The sequence below is a fragment of the Equus asinus genome, chromosome 1, assembly GCF_041296235.1.
Source record: "Equus asinus isolate D_3611 breed Donkey chromosome 1, EquAss-T2T_v2, whole genome shotgun sequence".
Lineage (NCBI taxonomy): Eukaryota > Metazoa > Chordata > Mammalia > Perissodactyla > Equidae > Equus > Equus asinus.
The window spans coordinates 140,507,819-140,531,659 of record NC_091790.1 but is presented as its reverse complement, the minus strand read 5'-3'; the positions used below and the strand labels follow the sequence as shown (position 1 = coordinate 140,531,659).

Sequence of the window (23,841 nt, the reverse complement as noted above, 5' to 3'; positions counted from 1 at the left end):
TAGGCCTAAACATTTGTTTCTGAGGACAAGTCTTTCCCTGCACTGCATAATAAATTTGAGGGCAGTACTGGTACCAGTTCAACAGACCCTTTAAAATGGAGAGTCTCCCTTTTGAAACTCTCAATGCAGATAATAAATAGGAAAAAAGTCTAATTTATGGGTAATGCTCCAATATAGGAATGGGGAGGAAATGTGGAAAAAAAAAATTTAATCCTGAATGGAAATCATTAATGTTTGGTAAAAATAAGAGAGGCCATGTCCGCCCCTTGCTCTTCTGTCAGTGTATCCAGTGCACCCCACTCTTCTTGCCATTCTGTTCCATGGGGCAGAATGTGATGAAAAGAGAATGGCCTGTGGATCCAGACAAACCTGATTTCCCATCCTGGATCTACAAGCATCAGGTGTATGAATTTGGATAATTTACTTCTAACCGGGCCTAATGTAAAAATATCCAAATTGCAAGGTTATTTTGAGTTTCAGGGAGATAGATTGATACCGTAGGGATGAAAAAATATTAACTCTCCTCCTTGGGTGCCATGGCTCTAAAGAACTCCCATCACTTTAGTACTTAGAATTTTGGGGCTGGAAGGACCCCTAGTAGTCTCTAATTTCCTTATCTTAAATATGGAAATCTAAAAAGGCTACAAGACATACCTATGGTCATATCACTAGGTAGTGGTAAAATTCAGACTGGAACTCAGTCTTTTCCTGAAAGAGAAATTTGTCGACAGCCAAATGTAATGATGAATCGAATCGAATTGAATACATGTTTGGGGATCTACCAGTAGCGTCCACTGAGCTGATCCTAGAAGTCAAAAAGCGAAGAAGTCAACACAACCAGGAAGGTAACAATCCGGTCCGAGAATACCACATCACAAGTTAGTGGCGATCCATAACAAAACATAAATATACTGAGCTGTATATCCAGAGGAAGGATACATTTAACTCTGCCTGAGGCAGAAGAACATAAAGAAATCTACCCTGTTTTTAATAAAAAGAGGAGACCTTCCAGTTATTCAATCTGCCTATTTATTTAGCAAATATTGGTTTATCTACACCTATGTATCAGACACCCTCTAAGTAGTAAAGAGGAACTAAAGTACTCTGTAAAGTACTTTGTCATTAAGACTAAAGACTTCGTAATTAAGGTTACGAGGGAGATTTGCTGCAGAGGGGATGCTGCAGTCAATTTGGTAATAATTTCCCTAAGAACAAACCAAGTGCAGAAAACTCTCTGTCAGAACAGCAGGTAAGGTAACCTAGAGGTAAACGGGGCAGCTGGCCCGACCTCTGAGGCATCCTTCAGCAGGAGCATTAACACTTTAAGGAGCTGGAAACCAAACAGCTCCTCCTTACTTCCTGCTCCTCCGCCCTGCGCTCTCCAGCCCCGCCCCGCAGCAGTCTCGCACCTCGGGCACGCCCCTGCGCATGCTGGTTGGTCCTCGCGGACATGATGAAACTTCCCGCACGCATTACAGGAGCAAGACCGGTGTAAAGAGGCCCTCCAAGCAGCCCGCATTCCGCAGCCCCAGCCGGCGCCTCTCCCACGCCCTACCCGCCGGTGCGCAGGTAAGTCGGCCCCGCGGTCCGGCGCAGCGCCCTCCCCGCGTGCCGCAGGGCTGCCCCGGAATGTGGGGGAGGATGCGCTGCAGCCTGGCCCTGCAGAAGGGAGAGCGGACGCGGAGCCGGGCGCCCGCGGCTGTTGCGGCTGCTGCCGGGTGAAGGGGTGGGGCCGATTATTGCGCACCTGGGAGCCAGCAGGTGAGGACACTTCTCGTGGTCCCCGGAGCGAAGGATCGAGTGAATTGTAGCGGGGAGACCGGACCGCTCGGTAGAGAAGGCAGCGGCCTAAGTTGGTCTTTGTAAATTTTATATTTTTTACTAGATTGCGTCGAGTCCTGTGGGAATTTTCGCAATCCGGGGGCCCTGCTGCGGATGGGCTGGAGGGTGCAGGTGGCCGGGGTTGCATTCGGGGCGACGCGGTCACTTAGTTCAGGAGGGTCGGTCTCGGGGTTGTTGGTCGCGACAGGCCTCGGGGTCTGTTCTTCCCCCTCCCGCACGGCTCCCCCCTCTTCACCTAGCCTCCCCCCTCCCCCACTCTCCTTCGACTGCAAGACTCAACAAGTGGCTTGCTGAGCAAGCCCTGCCAAGAAGAGATTTGTTCAGGGCGACAGGCGGCGCCATATGGAAAAAGGCAAAAGAACTGGCATGCCTTTTCTCAATGGGTATCTATTCCGTAGGGCTGGCTTCAGATTAATGTTACTGTTTCGAACAATGGGACGCTTTTCTTCCTGGCCCGTGGGCTACGTTATTTCTTCACTGCCCATTGCCCTGGGTGCTTGACTTATAATTTAAAAGCACTGATAACTCTTTTTTCATTGATTGTAAGGTAGATTAGCATTAAGTTAGGTCTTGAACCTGTCCAGGAGTTGGTTACTGATATCTTAATATAAAAATAAGGTGATATGGTGAAGTTTAAGTAGTTGGTAAGAGGAATAGAAATTAAATGCACTGAAACGGCTCTGGCCAGTCGGTAGCCACATATGGCCACATATGGTCACATGTGACTGACTGTCGAGAACTTGAAATGCTGGCTAGTCCGAATTGAGTTGGCTGTAAGTGTAAAGTACACTGGATCTTGACGACTTAAGGGAGAAAAGCAATGTAAAATATCTCATCAATTTTTATACTGATTACATGTTGAAATGATACTATTTTCGGCATATTGTAAATAAAATATATTTGAAATGAATTTCATCTTTTAAAAATGTTCTTAGTGGGGCTACTAGTATATTTAAAATTGCATATGTGGCTGACATTTCTCTTGGACAGCACTGCTCTAAAAGTTTGTAAGGAAGTAAGGAAAATTACTGGGAACAGGTAACAGCAGTAGGAGAAAACATTGCAAGTAGGACCTTTGCAAGTTAGACTGATTGCAAAAATAACTAATAGTGATAGTTTTAATTTGCTTTTTCCTGCTGGAGAAATAAGTGTGCTTCACAAACTTTGTTCCCTTATTCCCCCTCCAGTATAGTAATTAATGTCTGTTTCCTAGAGCACGCTTACTAATGGGATTTACTATGTAGCATTAGGAAGACTTAAGTAAACGATTAATGACGTCACTTGATTTTGAAAGCACTTCCTAGCCAGTTTTAGTTGGTGTAGAGTCAAAGGTAGATGGCTTATCAGTAGTCATCTCACTTAAATCTCAGTGAATTTTCCCACTAAATCTCAAAGTAAATATCTCATTATAGGTTATTTGGCCAAGTGCGTGGAAGGGACTGCATAGGACATATGATACTTCATTTCCAAGTTGCTTTAATTAATACCATTTTCCATTAATTTGATCTGGTCTCGTTAAAAGGCCAAACAAAGCTTTGGTTCGTTTAGATGCAAATGAAATGTCCTGGGAGGATTGCGCGAAGTGAGTGATGTAAAGTGAACATATGTTTTTTTCTATGGTTTTTGTCTCAAATTATCTAGACATTTGCTGCAAATTTGCATTTAAAAAAATACCAAAATAGTTTCCAAGTTACAGATATTTTGGTAAAGTAACTGTCTTGAATTATTTGCTTTTTGGTTCACAGGGGTGAACCTAGTTGTTGTTCAGAGATGTTGCTCTCTATGTCCCACCTACTTTGCTTTCTTATTGGCCAAGGCAGCTTTGAGACAAAGACATTTGAGAACATTTTTGTCATTTTAGGACATTTTGATGGTGAACATTTTGTATCTCTGTCAACTTAAAATATTTTTTGTTATAAAACCAGGATATCTGATATCAAATAATATTGCTTTCTTTTCTCTTTAGGATTTCTTTTATCACGTTGGAATAAATCACTTAGAGGTAAGCTAGATGTTGTGAAATGCTTATATGCGCTGTATATCTCGATTACACGTTAGCCGTGTAATCGATCTATCAGGTCTATAGATCTATAGTCTATCAGATCTATCAGATCTATAATCGATCTATAGGTGTGATCATCTATTCTACTCCCGCTGTATTCTGTGCGCAGTTAGTACCGGTAAAGAGCAAGCATTTAATTGTCGAGGAGACCTGTGCGGAGACTGTAGTAATCTGGAGAGTCTCTTGGATTTTTGAGGGCTTTTGAGATTCTGGAGGGGCTGGGATCTCTGGCTAGGTTGGATCTCGCCTACGTGTGTGTCTGTGTCCTGGGAGTAAACCTAGGATGCAGAACAGAATGGGGCCTGAACGCCGCAGTTCTGGCTGACCAAATGTAAGGCGAGAGAGACGCAGACTTTAACTGGGTGCTAAGCTGCTATAGCCGGCTGGCTGTAAAGGTCATCCGTCTTTTCTGAATACTTGTAAGTAAATTAAGTCGTTTAGCCTGCCAAGCTAATGGAAAACTACTGTAGATAGGATGGTTTATATTTCAGTCTTTGAAGTGGTTTATGCAAGTTTTTGGAGTCAAGATTTACTACAGACCTGGATTGCATATTGAGTATTTAATGGGGCTGCTTTTCTCTCCATAGAGAGCCCGCAGCTCCATTGCACCATGTGTGGCATCTGGGCCCTCTTTGGCAGCGATGACTGCCTTGCTGTTCAGTGTCTGAGTGCTATGAAGATTGCACACAGGGGTCCAGATGCATTTCGTTTTGAGAATGTCAATGGATACACCAACTGCTGCTTTGGATTTCACCGGTTGGCTGTGGTTGACCAGCTGTTTGGAATGCAGCCAATTCGAGTGAAGAAATATCCTTATTTGTGGCTCTGTTACAATGGTGAAATCTACAACCACGTGAAGGTAAACAAAATGAAACCAGAAGATAATCTGGATCTGATTAAACCTCAGAGCTAGTTGGTTATAATAATTTTATATATTTTGTGAAATGCTTTTTACTTTTCAAAATACTTTCCATGTTCATTATCTCATTTGCTCCAATTATATAGACAGAGGGCACTGATGCACAAAGAGATGAAATGACTTGGTCACACACACACAAAAGTATAAAATGGGGATTACAATTCAGGTTCTTTAACTCTTAGAATCTTTTTTTTCTCTATGATGAATCTGAATATTAATTAGGGCCTGTGGTAGGCTCTGTGTCAGGTGCCAGGGATGCAGTAGTAAATAATGGAGCTTATTTTATTAGGGAGGAGACCAAAAAAAATCATTGTACATATATACGCATTCTGAAATCATGAAAATGGAGCTGATGGAGATGGGAGATCTAGTTTTAGGAAGGGTGGTCAGAGAAGGCTTCTTGAGAACTTGACACTTGAACTGAGACCCACTGGACAAGGGTCAGCTAGCAAGGCTGGGAAGAGCATTTCATGAGGAGGGAATTGCACGTGAAGCCCTGGATTTTTGTAAGAGAACAAAGGGCAGGTGGGCAAGGTGGGATGGGGAAGTTAGGCAGGACCAGATCAAGTACGACTTGGTAGCCATGGTAAGGAGTCAGAATATCATTCTCAGAGCAGGGAGATTTGAGGGTTTTTAAGGCAGGGGTAGAATTTAATAGTTTGGAGGTGATCATATTTAATGCTGCACTTAAGATATTTGTTGTTATTGCACACTTCACTTCATGAGAGCTAAAGGACAGAAAAGTGGCCAGATGCAGTAGAGCGTAAGAAGTAGGATTTCTAGCAGCATTAAAATTGGAACAGCTTTCTAATCTGCTAAAGCTCACTCTTAAAATGAGAGTGGGTGAGGGGATGGAAATTCTGACCCAAGGAAGCCAAGTTTGCTAAGAACCTTCCAATCTAGAATTATTTGGCTAGTCTTTCATAAGAAATTTTTTAATCCAAGATTTGCAAATTACTTTTAATTTTGAAAATTTCAAATTTACAAAAAGGAACAAGGCAATGAGCACCTGGACTGAATAATTGTTAATATGTTGCTGTATTTGCTTTATCCTTCTGTCTGTCTCTATATATATTCCCACACATACACTTTATTTTTAGGCTGAATCATTTTAGACTATATTGCAGATATTATGACACTTCTAAATATGTAAGCATTTATCTCTTAAGAATAAGGACATTCTTCAACCTAACACCAGTACTGTTATTAAACCTAAGAATCTATAATACCATCTAATATCCAGTTTATATTAAATTTCCCTAAATGTCCCAAGACTATATTTATAGCTGTTTTTTGTTGTTGTTTTCAGCCAGATTTCATTCAGAGTTAATACGTTTGGTTGTGATGTCTCTCTGTATTTTTTTGAGCCTAACTGATATATGCCTATCATTCATGGGTAGGGTTTTATATTCTAGCCACCTTTTGGACATTTTTATCTCTGAACACTAGGTTTTGCCATTGTTTGTTGTCTGCTTATAGGAACATGTTCAATAATCGACTTCTCATTTGACAAGTTTTTCTAGTTATGCAGTAAATTCCTTTCATACGTTTATTAAGGGCCTACTATACACCAGGCATCATTTTTCTAGGTGCTTGGAGATGCAATGGTGAAGAGGAAAGGTAAGAATGGAGTTTCATGCTAGTGGGAGTGGAGGCAGGGAGCAGTGAAAACTTCTTTCTTCCTAAGCTCAGTTAGGACCGTATAGGTGAGAATGTTAGGTTGCATTATGGCAATATTAGCCTGACTTTCACCTTAAATGAGATAGAAAATTCCTTGTTTTACTTGAACAGCATTGCTGCTTTTGTGTATTTTGTTAAAAAGTTAAATATTTCTGTTCTAAATTAGCCAAATATGTTGTATTTTCAAAAGCAGAGAAGTCCCATTGCTTCTACCAATCATCTAAGGTACTGTGGTTGGAGCAACTAGAAATTGGTCTAAAGAGCCAAATGGACATTTTAGCTTTCTATAAAGTATTCTGGAACATAAGCTCCAAGCCCTTCTTTTGATGAAAATAAAATTTACTACCACTGCTGAAATGCAGCAGGGGTGTGTTGGGAGTGGAGGGAGGACAGTCAAGGAGAGGAGGAATCTGAGTAAAGCTGGAGTGCCGAGGAGGCCTGCTTCCTGCCGGGAGTGTCAGGGGCCTGCAGCCAACGAGTCCAGTGGCACTGTGCTTGCTGGATGGTGGCAAGACCTGGGGGCATTTATCTAACAGCAGCTTTTATTTATGTGTGGTTTCAGGAGAGTAAGAAGTGGTACATGGGAGTGATTAACCAATAAATTGCTTGCAAGGTTTAGGCCAGAGAGTGGCCCTGACACGGTGGGGGAGGATGGATTTGGGAAGCTGTTAACTTGCTAAAATCATTGATGCTTTAGGGTCGTTTATCCTTCAGATACTTAAGCTCAGAAGAGTCAGCAGAAGACTGTTTCCAAACCCCACCTGCTAGTGACGGATGGTCTCCGATGGTGTCTCAGAGCAGGGAGGGGTGACCAGGAGGTGGCTTTGTAGTCACCAGAGGCCGCCAAAGCCCATTTTTGGACAATTCTGTGGGGGCTTATAGAAAAACGTTCACAAATTTATAGAGTGAGCGAGATGGTGAAGCATGTGTTATAGGTCATACATATACAAATATATAGATTTATTTTTTTAAATTTAGACACATGTTTTAACTGTTTAAATTTATCCAGGATTTCCACCTGATTTTCTTTATGTGAACCTGTTTTATTTCCATTGTCAGGCAGCAATATGAGTAAGTACAGAGAAGGAGGAACACACCAAGGACTTTTCACCTCCCCAGTTTGTTGGTGGTGGTGGTGGAGAGCCGTGGAGTTCGGGCTTAACTTAATTACGCCCTCTCACTCTGCATGTGGTGGCAGCGACGGTCTCTGCTGCTCCTTTCGGGTGTGTGGAGTAATAAAGCTCCACTGTCATTTTGTCTGCCAGTGAGAAGTAGCTTCAATGCCACTGCTGTGGAGGGACTGGATGTTGTAGTCCTCCCACGGGGACCAGCAGCTTTGCTTTGGACCATGTGTCTCCATCATTGTGATGGAATCATTTATTTGTCAGGGAATAGTGCCAAATATGTTTGTCCTTTTGCTTTCTATTTTCATAGGTAGGCTTTTGAGGCTGGACTGGAAGAACCTTAGCCAGTACTGTATTCCCAGACCTAAATTTCAAAGTTGTGGAGGACACACTTTTAGTGTCATGGCAACTGAGCAACCTATTTGCTTCACTGAACATATATTTGTAAATATATATGTATTACGCACACAGCATGTATATGATGTGCATTTCCCTCCCTCCACACATTACATGTTCTAGTACATTGCCACTACAGTTTATCAGAATGCAACTAAAATTTTCACAGGTTTAGCTTTATGTTATAAAGAATTTGTAGAATTGTGAGTTCAAACAAGCTATATTCTGATAATGCCATTGTTCTTCTAAATCATTAAAGTACATGAAATGGTTATAGAGCCCAGAAACATTGAAGCAACTTTGCAATAAAAAATTATTAGTGAACGCACAAGGATTCTAACATCTTTATTTTGCTATTGCTTCCTTAAGTTGCAACACCATTTTGAATTTGAGTACCAGACCAAAGTGGATGGTGAGATAATCCTTCATCTTTATGACAAAGGAGGAATTGAGCAAACAGTTTGTATGTTGGACGGGGTGTTTGCATTTATTTTGCTGGATACCGCCAATAAGAAAGTGTTCCTGGGCAGAGATACCTATGGAGTCAGACCTTTGTTTAAAGCCATGACAGAAGATGGGTTTTTGGCAGTGTGTTCAGAAGCTAAAGGTAATGATAGAATTTTTTCTATAGGTTTTCATTATTCTCTTGATTTTGTGTTTTCTTCTAGGTCATATTTGCAAATCCCATAGGGGGCAATCCAAAATTTTACAATTGACTAAAGTAAGTCATGGACCCTCTGAGCTTTTTTTTTTTAACCAAGGACTTGGACCCTCCTTTTCAGCACTTAAATTCTGTAATCCTTGAAGGATGAATCTATAGTAAAGTCATTTAATTTTTGTTACGCCGATACATTCTGCATCTAGTTTGATCCCATATGTATTGTCAAGCTTTCTTCTTTTTTTTTGGTGAGGAAGATTTGGTCTTGAGCCAATATCTATTACCAATCTTCCTCTTTTTGCTTGAGGAAGATTGTCCCTGAGCTAACATCTGTACCAGTCGTCCTCTGTTTTGTACGTGGGATGCCGCCACAGCATGGCTTGATGAGTGGTGTGTAAATCCACACCCAAGATCCGAACCTCCAAACCCCAGGCCACTGAAGTGGAGTGTGTGAACTTAACCACTGTGCCACCAGGGTGGCCCCGATTGTCAAGCTTTCTTATGTCATATTGTAAACATGGTAGGGTTGGCCCTGCAGTTATTGCACTGTAGTGCCATGCTGTGGCTATGGCCCTAGCAGATATTTATTTAGCATTTTAAAAACAGCTTTATTGATATATAATTCCACTCCCATACAATTCACCTGTTGTAAGTGTACAATTCAGTGGTTTTTAGTGTGTTCACAGATATCCACAACCAACACTCCTGTCAATTTTAGAAAGTTTTTTATCACCTCAAAAAGAAACCCTGTTACCCTTTAGCTGTCACTACTCAATCCTCTATATCCGTCAACCATTAAACTTCTCTATGGATTTCTCTATTCTGGACATTTCATATGAATGGAATCATATCATATGTGGTCTTTTGTGACTGGCTTCTTTCACTTGGCATAATGTTTTCAAGATTTGTGTTGTAGCACATATCAGTAGTTACTTTTTACTTACTTTTTTTTTCCCTACTTACTCTTTGTGACCAAAAGATATTCCATTACGTGGATAATACCACATTCTGTTTACCCGTTTCTCAGTTGATTTGGGTTGTTTCTCCCTTTTGGCTGTTGTGAATAATGCTGCTATAAATGTTTGTGTAAAAGGTTTTGTGTAGACATATGTTTCCATTTCTCTTGGGTATATACCTGAGAGTGGAACTGCTGGGTCATATGGTAAGCCTATGTTCAATTGTTTGAGGAACTGCCAGACTTTTCCAAAACGGCCGCACCATTTTATATTCTCACGAGCAGTGTGTGAGAGTTTTGATTTTTCCACATCCTCACAAACATTTATTATCTGACTTTTTGCTTCTAGCCATCCTAGTATGTGAGAAGTGGGATTTCATTGTAGTTTTGATTTGCATTTCCCTGTTGACAATGATGGCAAGCATCTTTTCTTTCTTTTTTTTAAGATTGGCCCTGAGCTAACATCTGTTGCCAATCTTTTTTTTTTTCTGTTTCCTTCTCCTCCCCAAACGCCCCAGTACGTGGTTGTATATTCTAGTTGTAGGTCCTTCTGGTTGTGCTATGTGGGACACTGCCTCAGCATGGCCTGATGAATGGTACCATGTCCGCGCCCAGGATCCGAACCAGTGAAATCCTGGGCCGCTGAAGCGGAGGGCGCAAACTTACTTAACCACTTGGCCATGGGGCCAGCCCCACAGCATCTTTTCTTGTGTTAATTGTCTATTTGTATATCTTCCTTGGAGAAATATCTATTCAGTTCCTTTGCCCTTTTTGTTTTTCCCTGCTGGGATCAGTTTATGAAAAAGAACTGTTTTTTAATTAACAGACTACTTTTTAGACCAGTTTTAGGTTTCAGAATAATTGAACAGAAAGCACAGAGTTCCCATATGTTTCACCCATTATGTTCAGCAAGGTTGTAGGATACAAGATCAATATGCAAAAATCAATTGTATTTGATTGATACACTTGTAATGAACACTATACACTTGTAATGAATAATCCAAAAATGAAATTAAGAGAAACAATTCCATTTATAATAGCTTCAAATACAGTAAAATACTTAGGAATAAATTTAACAAAAGAAGTGTAAAACTTTTACTTTGAAAACTATAAAACATTGTTGAAAGAAGAAATAAATAAATGGAAAATCATCCCATGATCCTGAATTGAAGACATAACATTATTAAGATGATAGTACTGCCCAAATTGATCTTCAGATTCAATGTGATTCCCTTCAGAATCCCAGATGACTTCTTTGTAGAAATTGACAAACTGACTTTAAAATTTGTATGGAAGTGCAGGAGACCCAGAATACCCAAAACAATCTTGAAAAAGAACCAGGTAGGAGACCTCATGCTTCCTGACTTCAAAACTTGCTACAAAACAAGGGTAAGCAGGACAGTATGGTACTGGCACGAGGATAGACATGTATACCAGTGGAATACAACTGAGAGTCCAGAAATGAACACATACATCTGTAGTCAACTGATTTTTAAGAAGGATCCAAAGACCATTCAATGGGGAAAGACTAATCTATTTGACAACTGGTACTGGGACAACTGGACATACACATACAAAGAAATAAAGTTGTATCTTTACTTCACACCACATACAAAAATTAAAGTGGATCAAAGACCTAAATGTAAGAGCTAAAACTACAAAATTCTTAGAAGAAAACATAGAGGTAAATCTTCATGACATTGGATTTCACAAAGATTTCTTAGATATGACACCAAAAGCACGAGCAACAAAAATAAATTGGACATCATCAAAATTAAAAATTTTGGATTGCAAAAGGCATCATCAAGAAAGTTAAAAGACAACCCCCAGAATAGAAGAAAATACTTGGAAATCATGCTTAGCCTTTTTTGACAGTATACTTGAGGAAGACGTTCGTCTTTTCTCTCTTGGCTAGACAGCAGTAACATCCTAAAATCAAATCCACCTGCCTGTCTCTTTTTGCCTCATTCCTTAAATCCTTTCTCACTTAGTTTTCAGATTTAATATTGGCTGAAGCAAGGATAATGAGATCAGTAAGAGGGTCCTTAGGACACTAGTCACTGTGGGTACGGATACCTGAATTGGCCTTTCAGGCATTTGTAGTGTGATCAAATGGCCAAGAATGTGTATCTCTGTTATTTACCTAAAGTAGCATTGGGGAAGCCCAGCCAAGAGCACACAAGGGAAAAGCAGACTCCTTACTTCCACTGTCTGTCTTTTGGGCCTGATTATAACTTGATATGGAATTGTAATGTCACATCCTCTGAAATTTCTTGACTTGATATTTTTTACATCCTTCTTAATACTAGTCTTTTCCTGACCAAATGGTCTCACCTAGAGTACTACAACAGTTTTCCTTTCTCAAGGCTTTTAGAATAACGTATCAAAAACTCATTTGATCATAGTACTCCCTGCTTAAAACCTTTTAATTACTCCTTGTTCCCTACAAGGGTTGTGTGGCTCTCTTGAGGTCTGCCAGCTAGTGATGGGGTCCCATAGGGTCTTTGAATTCAACACTACACAGTAGAATATGGGGCTAACAAACCAATTCTAAATCATAATGAGTATTCTATGTAGATAAGCTGCTACTATTTACAATAAGACATTGATTTGTATCAAAGATCATGGTGATATCAGGTTACTCCCTGGGAGAACTTATTGAGGAAATTTAGATTATACTGTTTAACGCACACCGTGTATAATAACTAGTTAGGGGTAGATGCCTGACTTCTTAATATCTGATTTTAAAGTATCTAACAGTGGATCATTTTGCTTGTTAAATGACTGGAAACCATGGCTGTTTTCTTAAAATACTTCAGTGATGTCAAAGAAATGACTTCCAGTTATCATAAAATTAACAGTTTCAAATCCATCTCTTTGCTTAATAATGTATCTCTTCTTTTTATATTTGCTTGCTTTGTTATAGAAAATAGATTTTCTTAATCAGAAGTTCCAGCTAGGGATAAGAAATTAAACATTGGAGATTTTCCTCTTGCTTTGAATTACCATTAACCTGTGGTTTTGCTATACCTCTCTGTACCACTATCTTTCTAGTAAGTAGATGGTAGGGCTTTGGCTGATTAAAAATTTTTTCCTGTTCTACTTACAGAATGGACATGTATTTGTATTTAAAAAAGGGAAATAAATAGGAATTTAGAGGATATTAACTGATTGTGAAAGTTACTGTGAAGTGTGATCCTAATTTGAATAATTATCTTTTTGAATTTGTAGGTCTCGTTAACCTGAAGCACTCCATGACTCCTTTTTTAAAAGTGGAGCCTTTTCTCCCAGGACACTATGAAGTTTTGGATTTAAAGCCAAATGGCAAAGTTGCCTCAGTGGAAATGGTTAAATTTCATCACTGTAGAGATGAGCCTCTGCATGCCCTCTATGACAGTGTGGAGAAACTGTTCCCAGGTAATCAAGCAAATCCCCACCTCTGTCCCCCAAAGGAAAAAAAATATTCTCATGTCATTGGAATGATTTGAAGACCTAGTTCCTGTTTAATTTGGAGGCGAAACTCAGGGATTTGGCAAAGGCCAGCATTGAGTATATGCCATCAAGATAGATGTAGATGATTGTGTACCTCATTTCAGTAAATAATTCAGCCTAGTCTTTTCTGGAGCTCTTTCATTTACTTTATGTGTTTGTAGGTTTTGAGATAGAAACTGTGAAGAGCAACCTGCGCATCCTTTTTGACAATGCCATTAAGAAACGTTTGATGACGCACAGAAGAATTGGCTGCCTTTTATCAGGTGAAGTGAGTTAAAAAACCTAATTATATTTAGTGCATGTTTGTTTAATGTTTTGTTTAATTTGTTTAATGTTAAATGTTTTGTAGCTATTCCTGAGGTTTTGACTATAAATGTTTACTCAATGATTTAATCTTTCCTCCATTATAGGATGAAAAAGTTTTTTGTAAGCGCCATTTAATAGTCATAGTAATATAATAAAGTTACACTATCATTATATTATTGGTGTGAATGAGTTAGTAAACATTCTTTAGAATTCTGTGCAGTGATTTTTTTTTTTTTTTAAGATTTTATTTTTCCTTTTTCTCCCCAAAGCACCCTGGTACATAGTTGTATATTTTTAGCTGTGGGTCCTTCCAGCTGTGGCATGTGGGCCGCCTCAGCCTGGCCTGACAAGCAGTGCCATGTCCACGCCCAGGACCCGAACCTGCGAAACCCTGGGCCGCTGAAGCAGAGCGCGTGAACTTAACCACTTGGCCACAGGGCCGGCCCTGGGCAGTGATTTTTAACCAATTCAAATACTGTTCCCATTGTCACAGGTTATGTGTTAGGTTTTTCTCTCATTAAAGTTGATTTTCAGTTTATAAAACTTGGGGACTTTAAATGATAAAACCCTAATCTCAGTGCTTAACAGGAATGTCAGTCTCCTGTCCCTCCCATGCGAGGCATGTAACCAGTCCACTTGCTGTCTTGCTCATAGGGGGCTTGGACTCCAGTTTGGTTGCTGCCACTCTGTTGAAGCAGCTAAAAGCAGCCCAAGTACAGTATCCTCTGCAGACTTTTGCGATCGGCATGGAAGACAGTCCCGATTTACTAGCTGCTAGAAAGGTAAGACTCTGTCTCTGCCCGTTACGTAGTTAAGACAGACTTGCTATTAGAATGAATTCTGTCCTGCTGCTGCTGTGCTGACTCAGGTAATTGTTTTAAGTTAAATATATTCAAATGGAATGAAATGCTTGTTGAATATCAACTATGTAGTACACTGTATTTTGGGTACCTTTATCTGCCACAGCCTATGCAGTCCTCAAAAAACCCTCTGATAATAATTCTGCCCTATTGAAAGTATGCCCTGGTGGTGAAGATGGCAGGCTTAGGAGCCTGACTGCTGGTTTCAAATCCTAGCTCTATCACACAATTCCTACAGTACGCAATGGGAGTGATAGTATCTACTATGGGATAGTTTTGGGGTAGAAATTATATAATTCATATAAAGTGTGTAGAATAGAACCTAGCATGTAGTAAGTACTTAGTGAATGGTAGCTGTTACTGTTTTTTGTTTTTTATAAAGCACTGTCCCTCTGAGCAGAAGGGATCTTGTACATTCAGTGTGCAGGGGACCTCATTCCTACTCTGGAAGAACATACACAGAACGGATGAGAGAGAGCTAGAGAGCAGTCCCAAAGCAAGTTGATCAATGCCAAGAGAATACAAAATAGCCCAAGAAAATAGAATGAGGGGAGGGGCCTTTTCATTTAGGGATAACTTCCTGCATGTAAAATTCAGCATTGCAAGAGGGCCAAAAGGAGAGCAAGGTTAGATGGGAGACCGTGTGGGACTAGAGGAAGATGATGGGTTTGATAAAATAGGTGTGCATGTGGCGGGGGGTCGGGGCATGCTAATTGGATGCCTCTTGATTGTTGGGTTATCCTGGAGTGGGAAGAGCTTCTGAGTAGTTCAGTGGAGGCAGAGGCTATGGGAGGCGAGGAAGCTGACTCGATGGGGCTTGTATGTGGTGGCCCAGAGAACATTTCCCTTATTTTGCCTTGTTTGTTTTCCACCATTGTTGCTTCATTATGTGTTGTGAACTACTGTCCTATTTCATTTTCGAGGGTAGTTCTTTTCTTTAAATAACAAGTATATGGATATTTCTTTATATAATTAGGTGGCAAATCATATTGGGAGTGAACACCATGAAGTCCTCTTTAACTCTGAGGAAGGCATTCAGGCCCTGGATGAGGTCATATTTTCTTTGGAAACTTATGATATCACTACAGTTCGTGCTTCAGTAGGTAAGATATTTTATCATACTAATAAGGTTTTTAATCTTGAAAAAGTGTCAGGTTTAAAAAACATTTCAGGCAACAGTTTAAATATTTAAGAATGAATGCAAATCAAATTCTTACCTTAGCAGTTGTTTAAGACCATTTAAGAAAATTCCCCGAATCTCTTGGAGTAAGGGGAACAATACATAGTTAAGATTCCACATTTATGGGGTTGCTGTTTATATTTTTCCAAAGAGTAGATACATATTTTCTGTGCCTCCCTCCACCCCCTCAATTTCTCTGAATAAAGTTTCTTGGGCTATAGTCTGTATAAAATAGGGAAATAGGTCTATGTTATCATTCATTTTCTATAAAGAATACTCATTTTAGATATATTTTGGTAAATATTTCATCATACAACTTATCAATGAGTAGGTATTATTGCCCAGCCAGCAATCCTAGTTTTACTCTGTGGATGCATCCTGAGATCAGAAGTATACTTCAGATCAGACTGATCCGGCATGGTCGAGACTAACGTGCTACTGGCTTACATGTGCCTCTCTTTTAAGAGACTCAGAATCCAACAGGGCTCCATTGCAGAGTTTAGAGCGTGCGTTCTCAACAGGGGTCACACTGCCCCCATGGGATGAAAAATTGGTTGTTGGAGGGCAAAAAAATCTTAGGTGTTAAAATGGTTTATAGCCCTCCAAAGGGCCATAGTACATAAGAAGATATAGATAATAATACAAATAATACCATATAATACCATATCTGTGGTATTATTTCATTGTGTGTGGGGGGACAATTAGGAAAAAAATGTCTAAAAAGGCTTCCTAGGGAGGCAATAATGAAAAAATGGTTGAGAACAAATACTGGTTTACATGGATGTAAAGCAGGAGCCGATGGGCATGTTGTAACAACTTATATAGTATTCTTAACTATATGTGAAATTTAGTGGCTGGAGAGCATCAGAAAAAAATTAAAGCTAAACTACCAAAACCCTAACTCTTATTATTTTTGTATAGTAATACTTACATGAAAGGTATGATTTTTTTTTTTAGATATTTGAGTCATCGTTCACTTTAGCAAAATTTTAAGGTGTGGACAGTCTTGGTCTCAAAGCATTAAAATTTTAAAGCCTGTATATAAAATTGTGGAATGGTTCTCGGCTATATCATTATAACGCTGTGACTTTCGGATTAAGGACAGTAGTCCTCCTTTATCCTCGCTTTTGCTTTCCATGATTTCAGTTACCTGCTGTCAGCCATGGTCCAAAAATATTAAATGGAAAATTCCAGAAGTAAACAATTCATAAGTTTTAAATTGCACGCCATTCTGAGTAGCATGATTAGATCTTGCACCATTCCAGTCTGTCCCTTCTGAGATGTGAATCATCCCTTTGTCCAGTGTATCCACACTGTACATGCTTCCCGCCCGTTAGTCACTCAGTAGCCATCTTGGTTATCAGATTGACTGTCGAGTTATCACAGTGCTTGTATTCAAGTGACCATGGACATCATCATGGCTCCATGATCCTCCTGATGATCCGACTTCTGACGTATCATCGGAAGGTCACTAGTAGTCTAAGGCTATATGACAGTGCTTATGTCATTCGCCTCACTTCATCCCATCACATAGGCATTGTATCATCTCACGTCATCACAAGAAGGGTGAGTACAGTACAATAAGATACTTTGAGAGAGACCAAATTCATATAACTTTTATTATAGTATATTGTTATAAGTTGTTCTATTTTATTGTTATTGTTGTTAATTTCTTACTGTGCCTAATTTATAAATTAAACTTTGTCATAGGTATGTATGTAAAGGAACAAACATATTATGTATAGGGTTCAGTACTATCTGTGGTTTCAGCATCCACTGGGAGTCTTGGAACGTCAGATAAGGGGAGACTACTGTGCATATAAATGGCTTGTGGATATAAGGTCATTATTTTTGAAAACTTTATATTAATACAGAGTTCAATCTAATAGCAAAACCTGCAATTATTTCCAAAAGCCAACTGAAAGGCATTTTTGGTAGAGGGTTATGCTGACATTAACATAATTTCTGTCTCTTTTGTAAGGTATGTACTTAATTTCCAAGTACATTCGGAAGAACACGGATAGCGTGGTGATCTTCTCTGGAGAAGGTTCGGATGAACTTACTCAGGGTTACATATATTTTCACAAGGTAAACATTCTGAAGTGGAAGGATATTGGTGCTAGGATTAGAGAAGTATGAATTATTTGACCATTTTCTATCGTCGGTTTTTTTCAGTATAGCAGTAACACTTTTGACTATCTTATGAGGCATATGAGGAAAATCTTATGAGGTATATGAAGAAATCTGACAGTGTCTGCTTTGTATTTCTTTTAGGGATTACAAAGAAGTCTTAATAGTGTCAGATACTTTCCATTCTTTAACACTAGTTAAGCATGAGAATGACATTTCCAATGTTTCTTCATCGCCTGTGGAATTTTAGTTATTGCACAGGGGGTCCATTTTATTTGTTCAAACACTAGCACTTTCAGTGTGAGGGAAGGTCTGTTTTATAAAGCATTTACTCCCTTCCCTAAACTTTCCCTTTTGTCTTACCCACCTTTGGTGTTGGGATATGTATAAGTGTAAGAAATAAAAACTATGTGTGTGCCCAAAGCAAAGCTGTGGGCGTATTTGTAACTTGAGCTATTTCTTTGTAAAATAGGCTCCTTCGCCTGAGAAAGCCGAGGAGGAGAGCGAGAGGCTTCTGAAAGAACTCTATCTGTTTGACGTTCTCCGTGCGGATCGAACTACTGCTGCCCACGGGTAACTCAGTATTTTCAGAAGCAATTGTAAAAATAACCTCAGCAGACAAAAAGCTCAATAGCTGATTTTTTCCCCTTTCACTTGGCTATAGTTGCAAAGTATGACTTTTAGAGAGAAAATGAAGCTTTTCTCTTAACTTGGCCGCAAAGGAATTAGGCTGAATTCAAAGTGTTACTGTGGGTAACGGTGGGGACACCTGCAGGTTGGTTAAGGCGGAGTTCCCCACTTCAGAACATAACATTCTGCCCACATCTGAACAACCGAGAGGGAAGGTGATGCAGCTCTTTTTAAGAGAAGTAAAGATAATACACCTCCAAGTAACAAGTGTTGAGCGCCTGCCATGCCTATTTGATGCTGCGGGAACCCAGTGTGGGGATGGGACAACGAAGATGCAAGGGTCTGATTAGATTTTAAAGACCAGATTTCTTTGGTATCATTTTTGTTTGGCTAAAGTTCACTTTTTAGGTGGTCATGTTGGAGAATTGAAGACTCTTATTTGTACATAATGAACAACCCACATTAAATGTTTTAGTTGCTTCTACAAAGTCGCACTTAGATTAGGAAATAATTAAATATGGGGTTGGGGAATGCACTGAATCCGTGGTTATTACCCTATCTGCTTGCCGTCACCAGGATTCAGGAAACAGGTGATGTGGCCTTTGATGAAACACTGTGCAACATTGGTTTATATTTAATATTGTATGTAAATTATTAATCAGTTAGTAGTAAAAACATTTGAATCATTACAGTTGTTAATAGGATGAGAGATGGTCTCACCTAAGAGAAACTTTGAGTCAGAGAGGTCTAGGCAAAGTACACCCATAATGATCAGGTCACTCTGATTCCTAACTTTTTCTGCTTTTTCAGATACACGTTTAGCTCTTCAAAGAAGAGAAAGTGAATTATTCTCACAGTTTGGGTCACTTGCTAGATGAGATAATACATACTATTTTGAATGAAGGTTTTTATGTTTATCACTAGTGTAGGGCAATCAGGAGGATTGCAAACATGACTTTATAATCTTAACATGACTTAGAGGCTGGTTGAATTGCTAGGACCCTCTAAATAAGAATCTAAACTGACAGGCACTAAATGTACATTTTGCTTTTGAATTTTCTTCTTTTCTCCTCTAAGGCTTGAATTGAGAGTCCCATTCCTGGATCATCGATTTTCTTCCTATTACCTGTCTCTGCCACCCGATATGAGAATTCCTAAGGTAGGTGAATCACTTCACGATAACAGCTGTTATCTCGTATCTTTGATATTTGGAACTTTTACTGATGCTCCTTTTCTTTTCATGTCAGAATGGGATAGAAAAACATCTCCTGAGAGAGACATTCGAGGACTCCGATCTGATTCCTAAAGAGATTCTCTGGCGACCTAAAGAAGCCTTCAGTGATGGGATAACCTCAGTTAAGAATTCCTGGTTTAGGATTTTACAGGAATATGTTGAACATCAGGTAGAATGTCTTTAAAAACATTTTCTGAAATAGGACAATTTGGATGCAGAGTTGTAGTAACTGTTCATTTTGTATTTAGTTTAAATATTTTGTGTCTGTGGGAAACATTCCCTATAAATAATATTTCTTTTAAAAGAATTTTATAAGAATTAAGTAGCATGAAGGATTACAAAGTGGCATCTAGAACTGAAAGAGTGAGAGGAGAGTTACCACTGATCACTGAGCTTCATTTACCTCATTTGGGGCCCTTGCTGGATGCCAGACATTATTGGGCACAAATGAGTAAACTTGTCAGAGCCATAGTATTAGAAATCTGCATATGGGTGTTCCTTAAAAGTCAGCACAGCTATGTCTGTGATGGATAGTTTAGCATTTTCTAAGGGGTGGGTGATTCAAAGCATCTCTTGCACAATTTACTGTCTTGCCTTTTCATATCTTTTTTTTTTGGTTTTGTGAAGCCAGATTAAATACAAGTATTTCCATGCTGTTTAAAAAACCCTTTTGCTCTTATGCTCTTCTTCTTACAGGTTGATGATACGATGATGGCCGCCGCAGCCCAGAAATTTCCCTTCAACACTCCTAAGACCAAAGAAGGCTATTACTACCGTCAGATCTTTGAGCACCACTACCCAGGCCGGGCTGACTGGCTGACCCATTACTGGATGCCCCGGTGGATCAATGCCACTGATCCTTCTGCCCGCACTCTGACCCATTACAAGTCAGCTGCCAAAGCGTAGGCATGCTCTCAGCTATAAAGTGAAAGGCAATGTTTCTTCTCATCGGGAAGGGTAGGGGACTTGGGGGCAGGAAGGGGAGCAATGAGCATCAACCACCTGGGCTTGCTTGGGTGTGAAAAAAATAAAACATCTTAAATCTGAAACGTTGCTATAGTCTTTTATATTTATATAGTCTGTTCATTAGGAGTAACTAGAAACTGAGCAGCTTTTCCTCTATCACAGTAGGGCAGAAGGTGAGCTAGGAAAGGGGAACAGTCTGATGTTTGTGAGAACTCAAAGCACTCTCCTGACAGGGCTGCTCTGGAAGATGTTTGGGTCTCGTGCCAACATGGCCTCCTTCCTGTCCTTGCCTATCTTAGTGTGGTCCTCTGTGACTTCCCTCTCTTAGTTCTTTCTGCATTCCTAACAGCTGGCTCTGGAGGGGTGAGTCCTTTTTTTTAAAAATAAATTTCAGGTGTACAGCTTTATAATTGACGTCCGTACTCACTACAAGGTAAACCGTCACAAGTCTAGTTAGAGAGGTGAGTCCTTTTAAGAGTTCGTGACAGTTCTGTTTTTTTTCTTCCTTCTTCTCCCCAGAGCCCCCCAGGACATAGTTGTATATTCTAGTTGTGAATGACTGTTCTGTTTTGTAAGATAGTAATAAATTGTTTCATTTTTACGTTAAGCCAACGTCTCTTCTGGAGATTATTGTCCTAGATCAGGGAGTCAACAAACTTCTTATGTAAAGGGCCAAACAGTAAATATTTTAGGCTTTGTGGACCTCTGTTGGAACTGTTCGACTGCTGTTGTAGTGCAAAAGCATCCATAGAGAGTATGCGAACAAATGGGCATGGCCATGTTCTATGAGACCTTTGTTTATAAAAACAGGCAGTGGGCTGGATTTGGACCATGGGCCACAGTTTGCCGAGCCCTGTTCTAAAGGAACAACCCAAGCAAGTATTTCTGATAAAAGGAAACAGCATTCTGAACCTAGTTGGGGAATTGGACCATGGGCCACAGTTTGCCGAGCCCTGTTCTAAAGGAACAACCCAAGCAAGTATTTCTGATAAAAGGAAACAGCATTCTGAACCTAGTTGGGGAAAGAGAAAGTATAACAAGGAAACATTCCATGAACAGGTAAAAGATTTTCATTTGAATGCTCATTGGTTGTTTGGGGACAGAATTTTGAAATACATTATGAAGATGAATTGTAGCTATTAGGAACCTTTGAAGATGACAAATAAATATAAGAATTCTTTTTTTTTTTTTTTTGAGGAAGACAGGTCCTGAGCTAACATCCGTGCCCATCTTCCTCTACTTTATATGTGGGATGCCTGCCACAGCATGGCTTGCCAAGCGGTGCGTAGGTCCACCTGCCGGCAAACCCCCGGCTGCCGAAGCAGAACATGCGAACTTAATTGCTGCGCCACCAGGCTGGCCCCTAAATATAACAATTCTTGATGGGAAGAATTGGTCTATTGGTCTTCACTTATAATTTTAAAATGTCTCCAGAAAACTGAGGAAATGTCTTTAATTCATATGGGATGACGAATAGTGATAATCTTGTATTTGTAGGTGCTTGAATTGCTTAAACATAGCATGATTTGGTTCTAGGTACAGCCTCACCCAGCCAAGCTAAGTGACACGGAGAACTTGGCTAACAGTAATTACACAGTGTATACTGCAAGATTAAGGTATGTCGTAAACCACAAACTGCCAGTTTTGGGGGATGTGAGTTTGACTCCGGATTTTTAACTGCAGTGACTACGAGATCTGGCAAGTTTGATAGTAGAGATGTTCAGTTCAGCCAGTTTCATAGGGGCAAACTCAGTCCTGCAGGTCAACCATAACTGCAGCAACTCGCTGGATTTCAAACTGCACGAGATCTACGTAAGGTTCTTGGCATGTGGTATGAAGTTAGCCTTTTCTTCTGCAGCTGAAACAGTAGAAGGTTTGAGGAAACAGTAGCCACTGGGGCATGTACACATGACTCAACAGCCACATACCAGCCAAGCCTGTTGTCCTGGACGGTCCTGATAGTGGTGACTCAGTGCTAAGCAGGCGTGTGCTTTCTAATCCAGACAGCGCTGCTAACCACAGACAGTCCAGTCCCTTCAGCATAAACTAAAAGACCACGAGCTGATACCGTCCTGCCTTTTCAGCCCCATCCAAGCACCCTCGTGGATGACGTGTCCCTTAAGAGGTTTATCTCACCTTACCTTAATACGTACTCTAGAAAACATGCTTTATAGTTTTTGACAAGATGATACACTTACATTAAAAAAGTGAAAAATTAAAACCAACTAAATCCTACCACTGCTTTAAAGAGTTTTAACATTTTCCTGCAGATCTCTTGCTATAAAGGCACCATTGTACATATGCAAGTATATGATCTTGGTTAACATAAGGCCTCGAAGCTTCTTAAACCTTTTACAAGGAAAGTACGGAAAGGAACTAACCCTGAGCCTACTGTTGTCAGACCATTGCATGAACATCTTGTTGAGGCCACAGACTCAGAGCCTGCTCAAGTCCTCCTGTCTTGGGGTTGCCTTAGTTTGGTCTGGAGTCTGAGATAACAGATCCTCGGAGTGGGTCCCCTTGGGAGGGAATAGCTGGCCACAGGGAAGCAGAGTGGAAGCTGGGTAGGGAGGTGGTTCCATACGGTTCTCAGCCTGTGCAGGGGCTATCTACCAACCGTTCTGAGTGCTTCATCCTGTTAACTCATTCAGTAAGTTAACCCCCACTTTGGGAGAAAGTGTGGCAGATTTTATTTTCTAAAAGTGGCCACAGCAGTATTTATGATCCCACAGATTGTTCCAGAGCCTTGCTGTCCTCTAAAGAGGCAGTCTATTTCCCCTTTCCTTGAGCCTGGGCAGGATTTTGTGATTGCCTCGACTAGTAGAATCCAGTAGAAGTGACACTGTGTGACTTCTGAGGTTAGGTCACAAAAGGTGATTTGGCCTCTTTTTTTTCTCTCTTGGATTCGTGTCGTAAGGAAGCCCGGGCCACACAGAGAGGCCTTGTGTAAGAGTTTGGGCTGAGAGCCTCAGCCAAGGTCTCAGTCAACGCCAGCATCAACCACCAAGTGTGTGAGTGTGTGAGCCTCCAATGATTCCAGCTGCTAGTCTGAGTCTTCCAGCCGAGGCTCTGGTCATGGGGAGCAGAGATAAGCCATCCCTGATGTGCTCTGTCCAAATTCTTGACTCATATTCGTGAGCGTAAAAATAGTTGATGCCATTACATTCCAGGGTGGTGTCCTCCACAGGCATAGTAACCGGAACAGGTGAGCACTATTACCAATATTTTATACAGGTTAAGTCACTCGCTCAGAGTCATTCAGTGAATTATTAAGTGGTGGAGCCCCAAATTAGCCAGACAGATTGGCTCCCGAGCTCTGTGTTCTTTCCTGACTGTCCTCGCACTGTCAGCATGAAACAACAGCCTGGGTCTCTGCTGTGAATTAGGAGACCAAGGGAATGGGTCTC

General features: G+C 40.4%; 1 protein-coding gene across 3 annotated transcripts; it reads left to right on the top strand.

Annotated features, from left to right (window-relative positions):
- Positions 1-1,385: 1,385 nt before the first annotated feature.
- ASNS (asparagine synthetase (glutamine-hydrolyzing)) lies at positions 1,386-20,517 on the top strand. Of its 3 annotated transcripts, none has more exons than XM_014859400.3 (13): positions 1,386-1,569; positions 3,809-3,844; positions 4,492-4,763; positions 8,393-8,630; positions 12,868-13,053; positions 13,290-13,391; positions 14,089-14,216; positions 15,271-15,397; positions 17,456-17,562; positions 18,077-18,177; positions 19,312-19,393; positions 19,482-19,637; positions 20,165-20,517. In XM_014859400.3, exons 3-13 carry the CDS (start codon positions 4,515-4,517, stop codon positions 20,372-20,374), a joined length of 1,686 nt encoding a protein of 561 aa, XP_014714886.2. In that variant the 5' UTR covers positions 1,386-1,569; positions 3,809-3,844; positions 4,492-4,514; the 3' UTR covers positions 20,375-20,517. The 3 variants fall into 3 exon arrangements, with proteins under 3 accessions (XP_014714886.2, XP_014714888.1, XP_014714887.1); XM_014859402.3 differs by having other exon boundaries at positions 1,508-1,761; XM_014859401.3 differs by lacking the exon at positions 1,386-1,569 and adding an exon at positions 1,735-1,852.
- The last annotated feature ends 3,324 nt before the right edge of the window (positions 20,518-23,841 follow it).